The sequence below is a fragment of the Gossypium raimondii genome, chromosome 5, assembly GCF_025698545.1.
Source record: "Gossypium raimondii isolate GPD5lz chromosome 5, ASM2569854v1, whole genome shotgun sequence".
Classification (NCBI taxonomy): domain Eukaryota; kingdom Viridiplantae; phylum Streptophyta; class Magnoliopsida; order Malvales; family Malvaceae; genus Gossypium; species Gossypium raimondii.
The window spans coordinates 13,071,555-13,087,399 of NC_068569.1; the positions used below are offsets into that span (position 1 = coordinate 13,071,555).

The 15,845-nt window shown below is 34.9% G+C and overlaps 2 protein-coding genes across 8 annotated transcripts; one reads left to right on the forward strand and one right to left on the reverse strand.

Moving 5' to 3' along the window:
- Positions 1–20: 20 nt before the first annotated feature.
- Positions 21–4,069, forward strand: LOC105769367 (30S ribosomal protein S5, chloroplastic). 5 transcript variants are annotated; one of them, XR_008196102.1, is made up of 4 exons: positions 21–765; positions 1,338–1,662; positions 1,939–2,068; positions 2,898–4,069. XR_008196102.1 is itself a non-coding variant. In XM_012589960.2 (2 exons), exons 1-2 carry the CDS (start codon positions 107–109, stop codon positions 1,585–1,587), a joined length of 909 nt encoding a protein of 302 aa, XP_012445414.1. In that variant the 5' UTR covers positions 21–106; the 3' UTR covers positions 1,588–1,858. The 5 variants fall into 5 exon arrangements, 1 of the variants encoding a protein (XP_012445414.1); XR_008196103.1 differs by having other exon boundaries at positions 3,459–4,069; XR_008196101.1 differs by lacking the exon at positions 2,898–4,069 and having other exon boundaries at positions 1,928–2,218.
- Positions 2,585–8,970, reverse strand: LOC105769365 (transcriptional corepressor LEUNIG_HOMOLOG). 3 transcript variants are annotated; one of them, XM_012589950.2, is made up of 17 exons: positions 8,717–8,970; positions 8,463–8,560; positions 7,879–7,988; positions 7,620–7,792; positions 7,239–7,284; positions 7,047–7,152; positions 6,765–6,814; positions 6,410–6,583; positions 6,000–6,065; positions 5,789–5,842; positions 5,454–5,601; positions 4,958–5,067; positions 4,726–4,875; positions 4,374–4,529; positions 3,694–3,810; positions 3,407–3,604; positions 2,585–3,063 (listed from the first exon to the last, which is right to left on the reverse strand). In XM_012589950.2, the coding sequence occupies exons 1-17, from the start codon at positions 8,755–8,757 to the stop codon at positions 2,917–2,919; spliced, it is 1,944 nt and encodes a 647-aa protein (XP_012445404.1). In that variant the 5' UTR covers positions 8,758–8,970; the 3' UTR covers positions 2,585–2,916. The 3 variants fall into 3 exon arrangements, with proteins under 3 accessions (XP_012445404.1, XP_012445411.1, XP_012445406.1); XM_012589957.2 differs by having other exon boundaries at positions 7,879–8,005; positions 8,717–8,757; XM_012589952.2 differs by lacking the exon at positions 6,000–6,065 and having other exon boundaries at positions 8,717–8,969.
- Positions 8,971–15,845: the final 6,875 nt, after the last annotated feature.

The following is a 15,845-nucleotide window of genomic DNA, read 5'->3' on the forward strand; positions in this document are numbered from 1 at the left end:
ACATTATAACACCAAATTGAAAATGTGCGCTACATTAAACACGGTTGTTCGTTAGGGGATAAGACTCCCTCGCTTTCCTATTCACACTTTTTCATCACTTTTATCCATGGCGATAACCTCAGCAGCTGCAGCAGTCCCAGCACTGTCTTCCCTCTCCCATCGAGCTCCAATTCCTTCCATTTCCTTCCTCTTCCCCGACTCCACCAGACCCTTTTCTCTTTCCCGCTCATTCCGCTCCTTTTCCCTCACTCCCCAAGCCAAAGCCTCAGACATCGAAATCTCCTTTTCCGACGACCTCAACCCCGAAGACGAAGCTGTCGCCTTTGACCCGCCAACACCCCCAGAAGGGTTCATCCCTCCACCTGCTTTCGACGATGGCCCCGAGGAAACCGAGGACGAAGTCGCCGCTGCCTATGAGGAGCTCTACGGCCCAGCCTACAGTGGGGTCTCCGTTCTAGGCAACGATGTTTATGTAATGGACTCTAAAGTGAAGAAAACGAGTGCATTTGGGAAAGTTACGAAAGAAAAGGTGAGGGATGGATTTGAGGAAAGAGTGGTTCAAGTTAGAAGAGTGACTAAAGTGGTTAAAGGTGGGAAACAACTTCATTTCAGGGCCATTGTTGTGGTTGGTGATAAGCAAGGGCAAGTTGGGGTTGGAGTTGGGAAAGCTAAGGAAGTCATTGCTGCCGTTCAGAAATCGGCTGTGAATGCTCGGAGGAATCTCATTACTATACCTATGACAAAGTATTTGACTTTCCCACACCGGTAAGGAAGTTTAGTTCTTGCTTGGGAATGTTGTGTAATTTTTCTTTTTAACTGATGCAATGGGTCTTTCTCTTTGGGGTTGTTATAGTGAAAGAGAGAACTTTTTTTTTCTTGGGGGTATAAAAAGGATTTCTTTATGTTTAATTGAGGTTCCTTGAGTATTTGTTGCTCATTAATAGGATAGTTTAATAGTGCTTTTCAGTTTAATCTTGTTGTTCTTTAACCTGGCCTTTTGGTTCCTTGTCCATGGATTATATGCAATTTGGTCAAGTTCTCTGTAGAACCTGAAAGGCACTAATTGGGGGCTTAAATGTAGCAAATATATCTGATGATGATGCTGTAACTGTTTTAATATCTATTGAGCCATCTAAGACTTGATGGATTATTTGCTTTCCTAATATTGAAATGTAAACAAAAGATTTCATGTGGAAAAAACTTATCATCCCTATTTCAGATCACTCAGTAGGACATGTATATAATTCACTAGGAGCTGACTCCAATAAGCTTAATATTATGGTAAAGGAGGGATTCCAATATGCATTCAATTAATGTCACTGGAAAATGGCTGGCAGATCCGAGGGTGACTATGGGGCAGCTAAGGTGATGCTTAGACCTGCCGCACCTGGTACTGGAGTGATTGCAGGTGGTGCTGTGCGAATAGTTCTTGAAATGGCAGGTGTGGAGAATGCTTTGGGCAAACAACTTGGAAGTAAAAATGCCCTTAACAATGCCAGAGCTACAGTTGTTGCTGTGCAGAAAATGAAACAGTTCCGGGAGATTGCTCAAGAACGAGGAATCCCCATGGAAGAGTTGTGGAAGTGATGGCCTTGGAAGCGTGCTTCATCTTTTCTCCTCGTGTTTTTCTGGGAATGTAGATTTACGCAAGGCTTCGGTAGTGTAAGTTAACCCACTACAAGAAACAAGCAGCTCTTTTGTTGATTCTAATTGAAAATTTGTTTCCAATGAATGTTACTCTGGCTTTCTGAGCTTCAATTAGAAAGATTCAATTTTAGTTCCATACGTTCAATAATGTATGTCAAACTCAATTACTTGAGCACTTGCCATTTATCCTGATGCTAGCCGACATTCATTATATTGATTGCTTGGAAATGACATACTATTGTGAGTTCCAGCCCCTTGACTATCAATTTATCGAGCTTAGTGTACTGTCAGGTTTATCTAACATGAGCCAAGCTAAACTGGAAGATTGGCATCGCAGACTCTGTTCAATGGTAAAACCAGAAGCCATTAGCTGAAGCATAGCCACCATTAGCATGTCTAGATCAATTCCTTAAAAATAAGAGTAAGTGGCAATTTGCTTTATTCTCTGCCTTAATAGCTTCTGCTGAGCTTATCACAATTTATATTTGAGAACTGAATTGACCCCCAAAATTTTAAAATCTGTTTCAATTGCTGTTAGTTTGAGTTCCAAAGACTGCACTTTCCATTTTCATATTGTCTCTTGTGTTAAGCAAACTCTTAAATCTCTTAAACACTTTCAAGGTGCAAGTTATGTGGACTGCTAATGCTATTAAGAACCTTAAAAACTTGTAAATATAAACTACTGAGATTAGCTGTCCAGATTTATTCGCAGGAACTCAAACCATTAAAGGTTCCTGCTCAAGCATTGCTGAAGCTTATAGCAATGCAAAATTTAGCCCTTTTAAGAGCAATGAAACAAAGTAGAAACTCACTTACTGAAGCAGTTAAAAAAAATGAGGCAAAGAGCATGTGCAGTTGAAACCCTAACAGCCTAACTGGTGTATCAACATGGCTGTATTGCTGCAAATTGTAGACATATGTCATGATATCAAATCGATTTAATAGGGAATTGAAGGTCTATTTGATTTGATATAATGGTTAAATAAGAAAAATCATCCGAGTCCAAAAGTGCAGCCATCAAGAACATCGGGGGGGAAAAGCCCGTCATTTTATACTGCAGTTGTATTTCATTTTTTCTCTACCTTTGGTTGTAAATTATTTAGCCTGTAGTTAAGATGTCTATCTATACTTTCAAAATTGCCACAAAAAAGGGCGCATCTTCAGCCCTGGTACTTTTTCTTGACTGTTCACCTTACCTGCAGTTGCCATTAGCTCCATTTTGAAATTGCTCTGTATGTACAAACAAGCAGATGCATGGAGAAGGATATTTCACTTCCATATCTTAACGCACTGATCATGACTTGCGGAGGCAACCATTTCAGTCTGTAAACAATCTGCCAGCGAAGAAATTAGTCCCCTGTGTGCTTCAACTGTCCATGTTTTATTGCTCTCAACTGGATTCCATAATTCCAGACACTGTTGATAAAAAACAATAATATTAATAAAGAGAAACAATGATGTATTAGTTGTTAAGATTGCAAAAGGATGACAAAAAGTGTGTAGATGGGGCCAAGACAACTTCAGCCTATTGGACTTAGCCAACCTTGTGTTTTCCACGTAACAACTAATGTTATTCTTATATTTTTCTTAACACCCCTTCCTCCACAAGAGGTTCACTTTACATTCTTATGTATATGTCGACACATGAAGACATGATAACATGTGTCTAAAACCCTCTTACAAGCTAACTAGTGATGTAGTTGCAAACTTATGAGAAACAAACAGTATTTGCTATAATATTCTGTATAATTGTCTTTACCTGGTAACCACCAATGACCAAGAGTTGTGAGTACCCTGGATGAAATGTGCAGGACTGGAACTTGTTGCCTGTTGACCGCAATTCATGCAAGCATTCTCCGCCAGAGACTGACCACATTCGTGCACTGTCTTCACTGATGGAGGCAAAATACTTGCCACTAGGATCCCAGCAAATTGAAAGAACCTCTTTGTTATGCCCCTGAAAGAATATAACATTCGTTCAGATAGGCAAGGAGATAAATGGACTTAGAAGCATGCAAGTTATAATTACATAGAAAGTGAATCAACCTTCAAACAGGATAGGGGCTTGTTAGTTTCAGCGTCAATTACATTCACAACATTTCCCGAAGCAGTTGCAATCAACTTTCCTGGTCGAGGCTGGAACCGGACTTGTTTAGTAGCTGACTGCAGTCACCTCATAAGGAAATTGAGATAAGCATCAGTAAGGATTTGTTAGACAGCATAGAATTCTGATGGAGTAAGACCAGATGCAAGGCTATCATTAAAAGAGTCATGCCAGACAAAAAGAATAATTCGATGCTGGACTTCCTTTCAACACAATTCATTTTGTAGAAAACCACAAGGATGTAAAACTAGAGATTCTGAAAATGTCAATTTTAACCATTTCAATGTTTGTTAAGCATAAACTGTCGTTCAAGAAGTATGCTGAGCAGCAATGCATTGACAAGAAAGACTACTAGAGATGGAAGCATCTCCAAAATTCACAATCTAACAAAAGTTCTGGAGAAACTACGAAAAATAACATTTCCAATCTAAGTTAATGAAATTTCTTTTGGTACAATTACAGTATAGGGGAAGGGATGTCAATACCAAGATTTGAACCTGGTTTTTGGGATGTCAACAGGGGAGCCTCAACCACTACTACAAATGGGTATTGGCAATCTAAATTATTAGTAAACTATGATGTTTTTGAGAAATTCTAATAGATATAAGGAACAGAATCCGACCTTAGAGACATGCACACAAGAACGTTGGTTGATATTCCATAATCGCATCTCATTATTACTATCACAGGAACAAAGGAGATCCGTCTTTCTAGGATGGAAATCTAATGACAAAACCTGTTCAGCATGCCCCACAAGCTTGAAAAGTGATTTGCTTGGCTGCAATGCAAAGAAATGAAGACATATTGTCAAAAAGAAAATAAGTGCTGTGTACTAGTCTGCCCATCTATGCAACAAAAAGAGCCCTGCAGAGGACATTAATGATACAATAGCCTATCTGCATTCTGAACAACCACGGAGAAATTTAGGTAATACTAAATGAATATCTGAAAAAGTTCCAAAGGAAAATTGTTACTTTGGCAGAATCCCATAGTTGGACAGTCTTGTCAAAAGACGATGTTGCAAATATGGTTGAACTTGGTCTAAAACGAACATCAGTAATGAGAAGGGAATGGCCCTCCGCAGTTCTGACAAAATCGAGAGTTTCCATATTCCATATCAAGACCTGCCAGAAGAAAACTGTCATCAGAACTAAGCTTACATAAATAATTATGCGAACAAAAAGCTGCATTCCAGCTTAATACCACCTTCTTTTCATGCCCAGCACTAGCTAGTAACTTCCCATCTGATGAAAAATGGCAGCTCAAGACTTTGCTTTTGCATGAGTGAAGGCAACTAACCTCTTCAAACGTGAAGCCTACACCAGTCATGACATATCATTTTATTACAGTTGTTTCAGTAATATCTCTAGCGTTATACTGCCACAAGTGCATCTTTGTGACAGAATTTCATATTATTATCTTTTACGAAGAATCACAAAATACACACACACACAATCTACACCAAGTTTGGTGGCGGACATCAGAGAAAGCTTTCATTTTCCAACCTGATCAAAGGCTACAACCAAATATAGTCATCCCATGCTATTTAACAATTTTTCAGCAATATAACAAAGTTAAAGGAGAGCAAACTGCAGAGGCTGGAAAAGATTAACCATTACAAAGTCTTCTATTTCCATTGCATCGGTACCTAAGGAGAGCTGGAAATAATTTCTCTGTTAGTCCTAACAGAATTACGGATTACCTTTATGTTCACTTTTATTAGATCTGTTAGAACGACTCCTTAAATTTGTGAAAGGAGTGCTTGTGTTATCAACATCATCATGATCATGGGACAGAAAAGAATCAACAGTGTCATCAACAGGTTTATTCTCCTCATCTTTGATATAACCCTGCAGATGAACATCCCATGAAGCAGGCAACAATTATGATGCAAATAAAAGCAAAAAAGATCATACAGGAAGTATAGATCAAGCAATATGATGACATTGTCCATTGACATGGAATAAATCACTATGTATGTCACAGGTCAATGACAGAGGAAACGCCATCAAAGCTTTCCCAAGTATTATGACATACCAATTTCTGATCTGCTGTTAGCGAGTTTGATAATTTCTTTTTCTTTCTGCCAGTCTGATCAAAGAAAATATAATTATAAGAAGATATCGTACTATAACACACATAGACATATGCTTTACCAGGATTTTCAACCAAGATGGAGGAAGCATTAGCATTAACGTTTAACATCAGCATCAGTACTAGTTTTCCTTAAGAATTACTTGCATACTACCTGCAGTTGCTGCAAAAGATTATATTGGTTTTGATGTTCTTCTGTTTGCACGGTTTGGGTATTCATCTGGTTCATCACCAATCACCAATCAGTCACTAATGAAGAAAAGAATCATGATCTTTTCTTTTTCCAGGGTCAAAGAGCTTCTAACAAGTTAAACCAATAAACACAATCATAAAAGTTTGAAGTTGCATGCAATTACTACTGAAGATCCCTTTTAATTCATGACTATCATGGTTTTTAACGTAGAGGTTGATTTTGAGAATATTAGCACACATATCGTAATGGGTCATAACATCTTACAGAGGAATGTAGAATACATCCTATCTTACAGAAAGTAAAATGACTATAATGGTAAGCTTCAAAGAATAAACTGCTCAAAAGGTTTGTTTGTCACTGCTTTAACTGACCGGTCTGTTATTCTCAATTATTTCTGGCTTAGGAAGTATCAGATTTTGATAACTGAATTTGCCAGAGCTTCCAGGAAAAGTAGGTGTCAGGTTTCTAGGCATAAGTGACAGCCCCTTATCTGATTTCTCTGGTTGACATTTCAAAATCTGAAATGGTTGCTGATAGTTTAGTGCCTGAAAGAGTAAATTTCAATTATATCCCAAAACAGGTAAGCTAGCTCAACTACAGAACTGCTAGTGGAACTTTAAGCACACTTCTATTTTACACTTGGCAGGACTTAATCTATGATACCAAAAAGAATAAAAGATTGGTGCTTGCAAGACTCCAACAAATATTAATTAACATGCCACTTACATCCAAAGCCCATCCACTCAGTGGTGCTGGGTCAATTGATTCATTCAACCCTGAAAAGATAAAGAACACAGGTTTGACATATCTAGCATATATAATTACATTGCCAATAAAATAAAGTAAACCAAGGCCAATGCTGTGTGCATCTCAGGCTTGTCAAAATAAAGCAGATATACATAATTCATCCCGTCTTGGATGAGTTCACATAAGTAAAAACTGCAAAGATCATCTGAGCGGATCAGATTTTTCAGCCTGAACTCAAATCAGAAAAAAGGCCAAGCTAACCTGCAGCATGAGGCCAAGTTACTGGAAGTTTGCCTTCTAGTGCCTTATTGGGGGTGTTTGAATTTATAAGAATGTTACTCCCCAAGTTAGTGCCTTGACTTTGTTCCTGTAAAATGAAAATGCTTTTAACATTTAGAGAAATTAGCAACAATTCACTGGTCTTGTTAACAAAGTAAATAATTTAGAACCTACCCTCTTAGCTTGATGCTGAGCAAGATTTATTGGTTGTTGCAGAAGGCTGATACATGAAAAATTGTTAAGAGAAAAAAGAAGATATGAGAAACCATCCATTTACTATTGAAGCAAAATACCATTTACCGGAATGAATAATCATACAAACTTTCTCTATTACTTCAATTCATACTTTTTACCAATGGTCTAAAGTTTCTTAGTTTCAAATTGCGGTGAATCTCGCAATATGTATCAAATGGGTGAAACACTTAATCTATTAAAAATCTCAGTTTTCATGCTATGTTTTGTTTTGGTGGAAGGGACATAAAGAAACCAAAGAGAATACGAATTGTTTGTCAATTACAAGAACCTTTAGTTCAATAAAACACAAATATAGATTACCTTGAACTGGCTACAAATGAGTTTGGGAGCCTCAGTTGATTAGTTTCAAGTAACTGCAGACTGGAATCAAAATATCTCGGAATAGGAACCTGTCGAGCCATTTGCTGATTTATCATCAATTGTGGCAGAAACATTGGACCAAAACTTTGTGATTGATCTTCCTTTATTTCAGACTGAGATATGAACAAAATGCACATAAGTTCATGAGGTTGCAATAAAACTAGAGCTCAACATAATCTCAAATTCCACAAATAGTCACCTTAGCAGAGGTACTTTCTGCCTCCCCTTGAAGCTTTGTTTGCCTAGCGGCAAAAATTTCATAAAATAGGGACCACCATTCTTGTAGGAACCCTTCGGGAGAATCAATCACTGAAAACATGACCCCTCTTCTCCGATCAACAAATCACACCATTTATAAAGCAAATGTTAAATTTTAAAATAAACTCAAAAACATAAAAAGGGTAAGAGGAAACTCCTGATGTTTTTATGCATTAATGATAAAATTCAGAATAAACCTCGCATAAAGAAGAAACAGAACACCCATTTAGAAGAATTAGACCAATTGATTGATTAATCTTTGTTCTTGCAGACAGATAACAGAAACATAAAGGTACATTGATATTGATCTACATATGGATGTGAGCTTAATCATATAACCTTCAAGATATTTCATATGTGAAATAAAAAATATATGCTAAGCATTTCAACATCGAGAATTATCTACTAAAAACTGTAGAATCAGTCATCAGGAGATAAATTTATATGATTAAAAAAAGCAGAAGGAAAATTGAAGAAAATTACGAATGAAAGAGAGAGAGAGAGAGAGAGAGAGAGAGCTCATACCAACTGGTCGGTTAGATATGCCGGCCTCTTCTCTGAATAGTGCAGCAGTCTCATGCATATTCTTCTTCACCAAGTAATCGTGCAAATAAAGGTCCAGCCTTTGTCCCCTCAAATCAAACAAACATAACTTCAAAATATAATTGATAAAACAAAACACAAGCAGAAAAAAAAAATCGAAAAAGCATAAAAACCCACAATCATGACAATGCCAAGGACACCCTTGAGCAAAAAGAAAAGAAAAAAGAAGAGCTCACATTTTCCCAGCATCCCAACAATCCTCCTCCTCCTCCGCCATGATTACTTTCAATAAGAACAAACAAAGCCTTCACTTTCACTATAAAAAAAAAAAACCAAGCCAATAATTGAAAAAGAAAAAAGAAAGTCAAAGCAAGAATGGGTATAATTGTTTGAGCACAGAAATAAAGAAACGATGAAAACAAGAGCAGGCAGACAAAGATTAAGGCCTTTTAAGGAGTAGTGAGAAAAGAAGCGTATGGGAGTGGAGAGAGGAGAATTGATATTGGATACCCAGAAGCAGTGGCAGCTAAGTAAGCAGCGAAAGTGACAGTGCCATGCAAATGAGAAGGAGAATCGAAATTGAATGAATTAAATAGGCCGCTAACAAACAAATTTGGCTTTTTCTATAGATACTGAGAAAGACCCTTATTTTTATGTGTAGGCCTAAGGCCTTCCATGCCAAGGTCGTCGAGGAAAGCGTGTGGGTGTGGTGGACCCTTAAACCCTTTTGGCTTCTGGTCAAGAATATATATATTTTTTGTTTCTTTATAAAACTGAAATGAAAAAAGCACACAACTTTTATTTGAAAAGGGGTTAGATTCTTTTTCAGCAGCCTTACATGGAAGTTTGATTTCTGATTTCTTTCCTTTCTTTAGGGTTTTTATTAATAAAATTTCAAAAACTTGGCATCTATACATGGTAAATGTAGAGTGTTGTTAGTGAATAAGAAAGATGTTTGGGGAAAAGTTATTGTCTAACAATGATGAATCCTTCTTAAATTTAATCTGGTGATAACCTAAAACAAACTTATCAACATTACTACCCATCTCCCATTTTATTTTCTAAATAAATTACTTTTTGGTACTAATTTCTTATTACTGTTTAATATAAATCTAAACACTATTATAAATAATTAGGAGTAGATATAATAAAATAAATATCTATATATATTAGACCAAGGTTTTTGTTGCAAGTTTAAATTTCATCATGCTTAATTGCAATATATAAATCTTTAGCCCCATAATGTACATATATCATATAATTTCTTTTCAATTATTCGTCCATTATGATTTTGTATTAGTTTAGCTCAGAAATATATATTATTTGTAATAGTAAAATTCAAAAAGAAAAGTTATTTAAATATCTATTTTTTCTAATAAAAATAATATCGTACCAATAAATATTGGGTGCAGATAAAACTTGAGTTCGAACTTTAAAAATATGTTAAAAGTCATAACCACTAATTTTAAAAAAATTCATAGACCACAAAATGAAGAAAGAAGATAAATTAATTGTACTAAAACAAAGTAATGATCATTATTCATTATTAAACATTCCGATACTTTTTATTAATAAAGATTAAGGAAATCAAAATAAAATTTTATTAAAATAAATCTATACAATCAAAATCAAAATTCATTAAAAGAACTAATAAATGAATCGAAAATTCAAAAATTAACCAAACTGATATCATCCTACCAAGAATGGAGATTATTCTTATTCTTTCCCCAGTAAGTTGATCACTTAATAAATCTTGAAGAAATTAAAAATGGGTATGAATTAGTTTATAAATTCTTTTTGGGCAAGATTGAAAGCAATTGTTGTGTTTGTGGGGATTAAAGCAATCAGAATTCATGGGTTATCTACTTCTTCAATTTGGTATGATCACTTAATTAGTTATTTTCAGAATTGAGGTATATTTCCTCCTCACTCTCAATTTCGACTATTTTTTTATCGAAAACTTGTTTAAAGTGGGATTTTTATGGATGAAAATGAAATAAGTTTAAAGAGATGGAAGATAAAAAGAGGGAAATGAGTTGCAAAAAAATAAGAAAGAAGAGAGGTCGCAGAGATGATAATATTGTATTAAGTGTTACGGGTACGAGTAGAAATACAACTCTAAGCCTAAATTGTCTGGAATTGAATTCCAAATTGAGCAATCAGCATGAGATTGCAAGGGCGTGAGCCGCTCTATTCATTTGTCGTTATCAACCACACGCCCTTTCAGCGCATTTGTTATCAAATTTTATATTTATTCCTTTATACCTTTAAATTACTTGTCTTTAATAATAATTTATTTCTATATTTCATAAAAGATATTGCTCTGTTTGATAATTGGTTGATTGTAGATTGTAATCAACTAATTTTATTAAATGGTTTAACCAATTGATTCTATTAACAGTTTACTTAAAAGTGTTTAGTAAAATTTAACTGATACTAAATCATTACCCCATACAAGTGAGAAAATCAATACACTTAGCTAATAAAATATTAGAGACAGAATAAGGCGAAACATCAAAAACATGTTGATTGGGTGGGAGCTTCATCATTCCATCCACCATTTGCTATATGGGTAATCTTAATTAAGGGTGTTTAAACGGTCGATTCAGTTATTAATTAAATCAAACTATTATTAATCGAACTAATCGAATTGTATAATCTTTTAATTGTCAATTAAATCAATTTTTTTTCAAAAAATTTAGTTGATTTGAAATATTTCGATTAATTCGATCGGTTAACCGAATTAATCGAAATTTATATAATTTTCTTTTGGTTAAAACAAGTATAAAACATATCAAAAAATATATTAAAATTAACTAAAACATATGTTTTTGTCTTGAAAATTAACCGAATTAACTGAAATTTTATGTCTTGAAACACTACATAATTAAAAATACTACATAAGTCTTGAAATTAACACATGATATTATTTTTAAAGTTTAATTAATTACGATTTGAACCGAATTAACCAATAATCGAAATTCCAAAAATCTGTTGAGTATGGCTTTATTTTAGTCAAATTTGAGAAATAATCATTCAGTTAAACTCTGTTTATTTGTTTCAATCAAACTCTAATTAGTCTAGATTATTTTATTATTATTTGACCTATGAATTTAGCCTATAAATAGGCTATTTTACAACATTAGAAAATACAACCATTAGAGATTAGAACTCATAACACATTTAGAGAATTTTGTGTTTACGTTTTGAGGATCCTTTGTTTTCAGGTTTTCAGGGTTTAATTTTATCTTCATCTTTTGTACTCTTCGTTCTTTTCTCATTATAATAAAATTATCTTTGCATGTGGTTTTTTATCTTCTTTTGAGGGGTTTTTCCATGTTAAATTTGTGTGTTCAATTTTTCAATTTATTCTGCTATTTTTTTTACTTGTTGCTTAATCGGATTGATCTCCAACAAAATTATTAATCAATCTCCGACCGAACTAAGTTCAATCACCGATCGATTAACTGAATTAGATAGATTCAGTCAATTAATTTAATTTTAACTAAAGTTTGAACACCCCTAAAACTTGACAAAATAGCCAGTAATCAGTTTACCTTAATTCAAAACCAAATAAATGTAGGAATCATAAAACATACTAAATATGTTTTCATTATTGAAAATAATTTTTATTTATTAATTGTGTTTTGCATTTTCCAAAGAATAAATATAATTTTAAAAATTAAAACAAAAAAATCTTTTTTTTAAAACCAGATTCTTAATTTTGGAGTTTAGATAAGTTTCTCATTTTTTAATAAGGAATCAATGATGAAGGAGAAAATTGTTTAAAACTCACATCTGAAAGAGAGATTAACTAAAAATTTTGAATACAAATGATTTATCATTTTACTTATAATTTAATTTAATTATATTAATACTTTTTTTATATAATGAGTGTTGATCTCACATCCTATGTCTAGATTCAGAGTCGTGGTATATATGTGATAGTGATTTATTCCTGCTAAGGCATCAGGGGGTGAGTTATAAACAGAAAATGGCTTCTTAAAAACGGGACAAGGGTAACAGAGTGATAAGCTTGAAGTGCAGCAAACTTTGCGTCAAAAGAAAAAAAACTTTGACAATATGTCTCTTCAACCGTAGTTAAATTTGGGAAACCCAAGAAACCATGATCGGGCTCGTTACACGTGCCAGTATTATCTCTTGGGCTAAGAACATCTTTCACCGCAGTTTGGGCGGACATTTATACCCTGCTACCAGGCCAATGTGATTCGTAATGGTCTGTGTATTGAAAGGGTGGTGCAAAATAAGGCCAAGGTGTTGTTGGTTTTGTAATTAGACTTCTTTATCGTTTTTAATTTGTATTTTGAAAGGAAATAAAAAGGAAATGCCACCAAAAAAACCGGTAGTCTTTAATATTTAAAATCAATCATCTGTGGTTTTCTTAACATCTTTTCTCTTAACAAGTCCACGAAACATCTGACTATTTCTTAACATATTTCCCTTGGTCCTGTGGTTGGTAAAACAGAAAGTAGATGTCTCCAATATCTACTCCTTTTGACCTCTCATGAACGACCATGACGCGTTCCTGAGCATCTTAAGTTTCTCTGTTTCATCCTTAAAAACAACAAAGGAACATATGTTTTTTTCTGAATAGGCGATGATGCCTTGTTCAGGCTGGTCCTGATTGGTCTCCATCCTATGATGCGTTCCTACACAACTTTTGCCTATGATTGAAATCTCACAGATCTTCTAATCAATGGTTCTGTCCGTTTCAAGTTCCATCACCTGTAACTCATGCACCATGTCCTCATGGTTGGTCCCCTACTCCAACGTGTATCTTTAGACCACCAGAGAGAAAACAGCGGATGTATAGAATATAAACTATTATATACACTATATTATCTAGTTCAAATCAATATTCTAATTGTATCATTAATTATATATATACTCACTAAGTTTTATTAAGAAAATAGGAGTTGTCATTGATTTTTTGGCTAGGTGAGATGTAAAAGGAAATTTTACAAATTCTTTTAAAAAATTATTTAGTATGCACTTTGAAAATAATAAAAAATTCTAGTTCAGGAATGGATTATGTGTGAGGAAAGCATTAGTATCCTCACAATGTCTAGAAATAAGTATCTCGTTTAATACGTGTTATTTTTAAATAAAATGAATTTAATTTTAAATTGTGACACATAATTTTAATTTAATAATAACTCATGTTTGAGAAGGACATTTCAACATTAAAATAATAAACAAAATCGTATTACAAAATTTGAACATAATAAATGAGTCATGATCAATAATTTTCACATGTTTATAGTAGCATGTCATGAGAAATTATAACAAGGCATCATAAATCACGAGTTTACGAAATTAAAAGACCTAAATTAAGGAGTAGAAGGGTCAAATTCTCCAAACAGAGACAGGGACTAAAACAAACCTGAATAGAGATGAGTCAAGGATTAAGAATTAGACCGCCCAAGGTTCTCAAGGAGTAGATGTGAGATAAAACACATTGCAGGCAGGGACTAAAATGAGCATAAATCAAATGTACAGAAACCCATCTCAGATTTAAACCATAAACAAGAGCAAAAGATTCGCGTAATCCCATGAATGCATGACTTCTTCACCTAGCACTCTCATGGTTATATGAAAGCCAAATTAAAAATAAAATAAAAAATTGACACTAATAAAACAATAAAGAAGCCTTTCATTGTTTTAACTTTTATTCAACACGCCCCGGTGTATTCAGTTCATAAAACACTTTTCTACGAAACAAACGTACCCACGGTTGTCTATAGCCGTTGTTACTCTTTGGCGCGTGAACAGTGCAACCGTCTTTTTTTTTACCGTTGTCCCTCCCAACGGTCAAAGAAAATTTATAAATATCTCCCACCCTTTATTTTTTTTCACAAACTAATCATCTCTCAATTATTTTCTCAATTTTCTCTCAATTTCATCTGAATTTACTTTCAAATTCCTTCCAAATTTCTCTCAAATCCATATTTAATCTCAATTTGCTCTCAATTTCCTCTTAAATTTCTCTTAAATCCCTATTTTTAAATAAATTTAAAAAAAATATTTTTTTAAATTTTTTTAAATCGTAAAAATTTGTATGATTTAAGCAATGGCCGGAGAATTGACTCGTCTTGATAAGCAGCACATATCCGTCGAACAAATGAAAATGGTAAGTGTTAAATTTAATTTTTAAATATTATTTAAGATTTTTTTATCTATGCATTTTTAGATAATTATTAATTTATTATTTGTTATAAAAGTCTATAGATCGGATATTGGAATGCTATATCCGGAATATGCATGATCCTCCATCACCGTTGGTAGAGAACTACCTGCGGGAAGCGGGTTTTTGGCGCGTGGCGACGGTAGGCCGAGGATGCAAGTTGGACCCGAAACTTATCAGTGCGTTGATCGAGAGGTGGAGACCCGAGACGCACACATTCCATCTTCCATGTGGAGAGTACACTATCACTTTGGAAGATGTCAGTCTGCAATTGGGATTGCCGGTGGACGGGTAACCAGTCACCAAGTCTGTCCAATCTAGCGATTGGGGAGCGATGTGCTACAAGCTTTTGGGCGCTATTCAAGAGAAAATGGACGGAGGTCGGATCGAGATGGGCTGGTTAAGAGACACATTCCCGGATCCGGATGATGATTCAACCGAAGTATTGAAATGCGTCTCGGCATTGCTTAAAGGTCCAAAACAGGCGTTTGAACACTTGGCATCCACGTAGCAATTGGCCGTTGTAGTACGCATGTTCCGTTTCAAACTCTGTGATGGCACCTGAGACGTATCTCTCTGGCACTTGACACCACTGCCATATTTCATTATATGAAGCGTCACACCCACTATGCATCTTCTCCAACGCCTTCTGCTTAGCTATCCAAGCCTTGCGGTAAGAGGGCGTGTACCCCATTTGGCTATGAATATTGGCAATTAAGACCGGCACTGAAGTCCTGGGATCTACCTTCACCTTTGGTAGTATCAAGCTAGCTAACATAGCTGAATCCATCTTGGGATGATCTTGTGAAACACCTATAAACAGAGTACATTAAATAATGCAACATTACATAATAACAGTATTATTCAGAAACCGTTAATACTGTACCTGCAGCACATGTATGTGGACATTTGTACTTTTTAATCTCCCACAACCCTGTCCTTTTTCTTAACGAGGCATAGATTTTCCATGAACATGTGCCGTCTTGCACCGCACACTTCGCCTCAAACTTATCAGATTTGGATTTAACGACGTGGTAGTTAACGCCGTTTTTGATGCTATGTTGTTTCAAAGCCCCGAACTTGTACGATCACGCAACCGGTGTGGTAGATCTGGAAATTCTAACGCACCATCTGCAGACAGATCGACATTATGCATGTGG

Bases quoted from the DNA above. Each gene is read 5' to 3' on its own strand.
- LOC105769367 (XM_012589960.2), top strand. From the start codon at position 107: ATGGCGATAACCTCAGCAGCTGCAGCAGTCCCAGCACTGTCTTCCCTC. The intron at 766-1,337 runs GTAAGGAAGTTT...AATGGCTGGCAG, and splicing joins TATTTGACTTTCCCACACCG to ATCCGAGGGTGACTATGGGG.
- LOC105769365 (XM_012589950.2), bottom strand. From the start codon at position 8,757: ATGGCGGAGGAGGAGGAGGATTGTTGGGATGCTGGGAAAAT. The intron at 5,068-5,453 runs GTAATCCGTAAT...TGACTGGTGTAG, and splicing joins TAATAAAAGTGAACATAAAG to GCTTCACGTTTGAAGAGGTT. The intron at 3,605-3,693 runs GTTGATTCACTT...ATATTCTTTCAG, and splicing joins AGCCCCTATCCTGTTTGAAG to GGGCATAACAAAGAGGTTCT.